We start from the raw sequence: 6,485 nt of genomic DNA, 5'->3' as shown, positions 1-6,485 counted from the left end.
TAGTTAGGATTTTCTGCAAAAATCCAAAATACCTAAATACATGGTGGCAACTATCAGAATGGTGCCTATGTTTGACTCATTTTTTACATGGAAACAAGAGAGCAAACTGTGTTTTGTATAATGAATCAACTTTAAAACAACCAAATAAGAATTCTAATAGATATAAAGGAAACAATTCAACCTGCAATAACTTTTTCCCCATGTGAATCAGGATCAACAGGTTTTACATGTCATTTCCCAGACTTTGAAGCCCCGCTAACATTCAACTCTTCATTCTTTTCTTCTACCTGGCCTCCTAAAAAAATATAATACCAAATTAGTACCATTCATTCAATAAGTTCCAAAGAAGTTATACAAGTGACTATCATTCTTTCTTAGCTCTTGCTTCTGCTTTTCTATATTTTTGTCTCATTTTCTGTAACAAATTATACTGATATAGAAATATTAGGAAACTCCATAGCATAACTAAATAAGCAAACAACAGACACAGAGAAAAGAAACACCAGACACAGAGAAGATGAATTAACTCAGCAAACAACACAGCATAACTAATTAACTACTATCACAGTGTTTACAGGCAATGATAAGGAAAACAAGTGACGGCGATGATAGAGGAGACGGCGCAACATTGACAAACAGAGAGAGAGAGAGCGTGCTCGAGCAGAGGAGACGGGATGCGGTGGCTATGGGTTCCGCATGGCTGTGAGGCTACGGGGGTTACGATGGGTGCGAGTGTTGCGGTGGGTGCGGCGGCGGCATGCTACGGGTCTGGGGGCTAGTCCGCTAGGGTTCTTCGTTTCCTTTTTTGTTTGTTCTTTTAAGTTTCAATTTTGATTTTTTGAGAAAGGAGAGGAGATGAGTGGGATTGGGGGCTGGGCTTCGGGTAGAAAATTTAGGTTTTTTTTTAAGGCCAAAACGGCACCGTTTTAAAGGGGGTTCTCAAACCGACGGAACACTAAAAAATTGATAGGTTCTGTCAGTTCACTGGTTAACTATCTGTTCGACTAATTTTTTGACCGAGTTTTGCCAAACCGTTTTTGAGCCTAATTGAAGCGTCCAAGTGTTCGATGTTTAATATTTTTTAGTTATATAAAATATTTAAACAAAAATTTTAATAAATAATAATATATATTATTTCAAAACTCATTTTAAGAACAAATCTTAAAAGTAAAATTAGATTCGCTAACATATGATAATATTTTTAGGTTAAACAAATATCGAATAACTATTATATCTAAAATATATCCGACATGTCAAACCAATAACTTAGCAAAGTGCCGTTACTTCGTAACTACGAAAGTGGTTAACTTGTTTTATGCAAGATCATTAAATGTTACTGCAAGATCATTAAATGATTAACTTGTTTATTAGTTAACAGATATTAGTTAAAAACTAAAAAACGCTAGGAATAGGTCAAGTTTGTGCTTGATTGTATTTAAAAAAAAAACGAAACACAAACATTTTTTTTTAATTTTTAACTTATTATACTAGAAATACAAACATTAAAGAAAATAAAAATAATAATCTAGGACTAGGTTAGAAATTAGAATCCCCATGCACAACCAAAATGAAATTTCCTCGACCAAATTAGAATTTTCCAAGATCGTACCAAACTAAAAGGCATTTACACTTTGTTTGGATGTTGCAAAGAAAATAGGAAGAAAGAAAATAAAAGGAAAGAAAATAAGAGGAAGAAAAATGAAAAGAAAAGTTGAGTTATTTATATGTTGTTTGGATGAATAGAAAATAAATGGAAAGAAAATAGAAAAAAAAAATTCTTTTATTTGGATGGAAAGAAAAGTGAGAAGAAAGAAAATCATAATAGTATAAAATTACATTAATACCCTTATTATAAAATAAAGTATAAATATTTTTATTTATTATAACTAAAGGTAATATTGGAAATACAAAATCATAGCACTTTTCTTCTTGTTTTCTTGCTTGTGATAGAAAGAAAATTTTTTTAGTGAGATCCACACAAAAATTTTCTTTCCTTTTTATTTTCTTTGATAACCAAACAAAAGAAAATATCATTTTCTATTCATTTTCTTTCCATCCATTTTTTTCCTTCATTTTCCATCGAACCAAACATAGTGTTAGAGGCTTAGAGCATAAAACAAAGTATCCTTATCCTTTTTATATTGTACAAAAACATCACCATCATTATTTCAATGGATAATGTACAGAGAACAAGAGGTTCAAAAGACTTTGCACCCCATTTCTCTATTTCAACCTTATGAGTTAAGAATACATACCTTCACGGTAACGAAAGGATGATTGCACTCAAAGCCATTCATCCTTCTTTGAGTCCTACCAATAGCAAGAATGATATCCACTGCACAGGGATCCTCCAAAACAAAAGAAGTTCCATCTTCGGCCGCTGCAAGTCTAACGAGTCTGATTCCCAACCTGGTGATACTCGCCAACAAGAGTTGCTAGCACAAATTGCCATGCTTGAAGCTCAAAAGATCCGCCTGATGGATTATGTGGACGAGAGGTCCGCATATTTGACCCAATTTAGCAAAGAAGCCATAGTTGAGTTTGAGAAAATTGGAGAAGAGGCCCTCAAAGGATTAGATGAAGCTGATGCCAGAGTATGATATTTAGTTAAACCACATAAATCATGCCATTAGAAAAGAACTTTAGTAACTATCCGCTTACACTGTTCTTTTGTGGTTATCAGATAACAGCAAACATAGAGCGCCAAATGCTAGAATTCGAAGAATCTACAGAACTTAACAGACAAGAGATTTCAAACCGTGAAAACGAGCTCGAGGAGTTTGAAGTTCAAATGGAGGACAACAGAAACGAAGGCTTGTTCTTCAAGAACCTCAGAAAGAAGGCCCCTGTTGATGTTGCACAAGCCATGGCGGAAGCACAAAAGATCAAAGATTTAACCAGAGAAAAAGCTGGTGGCAAAGCCAGGCGGTATGTTTACCTTTTCTTCATTGGCTTGTTGAGCATCGGAATAGTCAAGGCTATTGCTGCTTCATCCTCCACTGATTGGAGAAAGGTTGCAGTTCTTTTTTCTATTCTTGTGGCTTTAACTTCTCAGTTCATCTACGAACAAAACATGTCATTGGAGACTGGGAGAACGAGAAAGACTAACAATGAGCAAAATAACTGAAGTTCAATTTTACTGTGAGAAAATACCATTGATGCATTGTGTGTGATGCAATAAACCCAAGTGAGGGCTTACAACTTGGGAATGATAAAATCACACGGCTTTGATTTGGCATCAACAATAGCTGATTTCGGTGATACAACTATAATCACCAAACCCAGAGTAACAGAGTTACCATGTGATGCTGATGAAGTTCTTTACATAATATATATATATATATTATGTACTTTTGGAATTGTACATTTAGAATCATATAATCAAGAAAGGTTAAATTACATAGTTCGACTCTATATTTTCATTAAAATTATAAATTGGTCTTGACATTTTAAAAATTTGTAATTAACTCTCTAACAAAATTAAATTTTGTAATTTAGTCCCCACTATTCAAATAACGTTTAATTTAATAAAATATTCATCAGCATATTTGCTATTTTAAACATGTGAGTTGTACGTGTTTGACAGTAAGGACTAATTTGTAATTTTAGTAAAAGTATAGAAATCAACTGTATAATTTAACCATTTAAAAATAACCAAAAACTCTCTAGACTATCTAAACCCACCCCAACCCTCCCCAACTTTTTCGCTCTCACTTTTTCACTTTTCAAAACATCACCCCACCCCACCATCCACTGTCCTGCGTTCTGCCTTTACATTATCACCAAACCCAACCCTCCACCCCTTCACCGTCCACCTGCCATCACCTCAAGTTCCTCCTCCTCATCTTCATTGATCTGCTGGTTGACCTGCTCGTCCTCCTCGCAGCTCGAACGGCTGCAGATGGCTTCGTCAAAAGATATTTGCGACTACGCAGGTGGTAGGCGAAATTGTGATCATCAATAATGGCTCCAAAGGCTTGGTGCTCTCAAACGTGAATCACAATGTGTCACAACTCCGCACAACTAACCAGCAAGTGTACTGGGTCGTCCAAGTAATAAACCTTATGTGAGTAAGAGTCGATCTCACAGAGATTGTTGGTATAAAGCAAGCTATGGTCACCTTGTAAATCTCAGTCAGGCGGATTCAAATGTGATTGGATTAGATAATTAAAAGATAAATAAAATAAACTGGAAATAAAGATAAAGTTACTCATGTAATCCAATGGTGGGAATTTCAGATAGGTGCATGGAGGTGCTGTGTTCCTTCCGAATCTCTACTTTCTTATTACATTCATACAAGCCTTCTTACTCCTTTCTATGGCAAGCTGTATGTAGGGTATCACCGTTGTCAATGGCTACATCCCATCCTCTCAGTGAAAAAGGTCCAAATTCTCTGTCACAGCACGGCTAATCATCTGTCGGTTCTCAATCAGGTTGGAGTAGAATCTAGTGATTCTTTTGCGTCTGTCACTAACGCCCAGCCTTCAGGAGTTTGAAGCTCGTCACAGTCATTCAATCCTGGAATCCTACTCGGAATACCACAGACAAGGTTAGACTTTCCGGATTCCCGTGAATGCCGCCATCAATTCTAGCTTATACCACGAAGATTCTGATTAAGGAATCCAAGATATATGTGCCCGGCCTAAGGTAGAACGGAAGTGGTTGTCAGTCACGCGCGTTCATAGGTGAGAATGATGGTGAGTGTCACGGATCATCACATTCATCATGTCGAAGTGTAACGAATATCTTAGAACAGGAATAAATTGAATTGGAAGGAAAATAATAGTAATTGCATTAAAACTTGAGGTACAGCAGAGCTCCACACCCTTAATCTTTGGTGTGTAGAAACTCCACCATTGAAAATACATAAGTGATAGGTCCAGGCATGGCCGAATGGCTAGCCCCCAAGATCTAAGAACTAATCCTCCAAAGATGTCTAATACAATAGTAAACTATTCTATTTATACTAAACTAGCTAGTAGGGTTTACAGAAGTAAGTAATTGATGCATAAATCCACTTCCAGGGCCCACTTGATGTATGTTTGGGCTGAGCTTGATCTATCCACAAGCTGAGGCTTCTTTTGGAGTTGAACGCCAAGTTGTAACATGTTTTGGGCGTTCAACTCTGGTTCGTGACGTGTTTCTGGCGTTTGACTCCAGAATGCAGCAAGGAACTGGCGTTGAGCACCAGTTTACGTCGCCAATTCCCGAATAAAGTATGGACTATTATATATTTCTGGAAAGCTCTGGATGTCTACTTTCCAATGCCGTTGAGAGCGTGCCATTTGGAGTTTTGTAGCTCCAGAAAATCTATTTTGAGTACAGGAAGGTCATATTCCAACAGCATCAGCAGTCCTTTGTCAGCCTCCTATCAGAGTTTTGCTCAGGTCCCTCAATTTCAGCTAGAAAATACCTGAAATAACAGAAAAACACACAAACTTATAGTAAAGTCCAGAAATGTGAATTTAGCATAAAAACTAATGAAAACATCTCTAAAAGTAACTAGATCATACTAAAAACTACCTAAAAACAATGCCCAAAAGCGTATAAATTATCCGCTCATCACAACACCAAACTTAAATTGTTGCTTGTCCCCAAGCAACTGAAAATCAATTAGGATAAAAAGAAGAGAGTATACTATAAATCTCAAAATATCAATGAATATTAATTCTAATTAGATGAGCGGGACTTGTAGCTTTTTGCTTCTGAACAGTTTTGGCATCTCACTTTTTCCTTTGAAGTTTAGAATGATTGGCTTCTATAGGAACTTAGAATTTCGGATAGTGTTATTGATTCTCCTAGTTAAGTATGTTGATTCTTGAACACAACTACTTTTATGAGTCTTGGCTGTGGCCCTAAGCATTTTGTTTTCTAGTATTACCAACGGATACATAAATGCCACAGACACATAACTGGGTGAACCTTTTCAGATTGTGACTCAGCTTTGCTAGAGTCCCCAGTTAGAGGTGTCCAGAGCTCTTAAGCACACTCTTGTTGCTTTGGATCATGACTTTAACCACTCAGTCTCAAGCTTTTCACTTGGACCTTCATGCCACAAGCACATGGTTAGGGAAATCTTGATTTAGCCGCTTAGGCCTGGATTTTTATTTCCTTGGGCCCTCTTATCCATTGATGCTCAAAGCCTTGGATCCTTTTTACCCTTGCCTTTTGGTTTTAAGGGCTATTGGCTTTTTCTGCTTGCTTTTTCTTTCTTTCTTTCTATTTTTTTCGCTATTCACTGCTTTTTCTTGCTTCAAGAATCAATTTCATAATTTTTTAGATTGTCAATAACATTTCTCTTTGTTCATCATTCTTTCAAGAGCTAACAATTTTAACATTCATAAACAACAAGATCAAAAATATGCACTGTTCAATCATTCATTCAGAAAACAAAAAGTATTGTCACCACATCAATATATTTAAACTAAATTCAAGGATAAACTTGAAACTCATGTACTTCTTGTTCTTTTGAATTAAAACATTTT

At 36.2% G+C, this 6,485-nt stretch overlaps 1 protein-coding gene across 1 annotated transcript; it reads left to right on the top strand.

Annotated features, from left to right (window-relative positions):
- Nucleotides 1-2,171: 2,171 nt before the first annotated feature.
- LOC107484841 (uncharacterized) lies at nucleotides 2,172-3,393 on the top strand. The gene is made up of 2 exons (XM_016105384.3): nucleotides 2,172-2,594; nucleotides 2,684-3,393. Exons 1-2 carry the CDS (start codon nucleotides 2,274-2,276, stop codon nucleotides 3,125-3,127), a joined length of 765 nt encoding a protein of 254 aa, XP_015960870.1. The 5' UTR covers nucleotides 2,172-2,273; the 3' UTR covers nucleotides 3,128-3,393.
- The last annotated feature ends 3,092 nt before the right edge of the window (nucleotides 3,394-6,485 follow it).

Source organism: Arachis duranensis, chromosome 4 (assembly GCF_000817695.3).
Source record: "Arachis duranensis cultivar V14167 chromosome 4, aradu.V14167.gnm2.J7QH, whole genome shotgun sequence".
Classification (NCBI taxonomy): Eukaryota; Viridiplantae; Streptophyta; class Magnoliopsida; order Fabales; family Fabaceae; genus Arachis; species Arachis duranensis.
This window is presented reverse-complemented; position numbering and strand designations above follow the sequence as displayed.

Bases quoted from the DNA above. Each gene is read 5' to 3' on its own strand.
- LOC107484841 (XM_016105384.3), top strand. From the start codon at position 2,274: ATGATTGCACTCAAAGCCATTCATCCTTCTTTGAGTCCTACCAATAGC. The intron at 2,595-2,683 runs GTATGATATTTA...TGTGGTTATCAG, and splicing joins TAGATGAAGCTGATGCCAGA to ATAACAGCAAACATAGAGCG.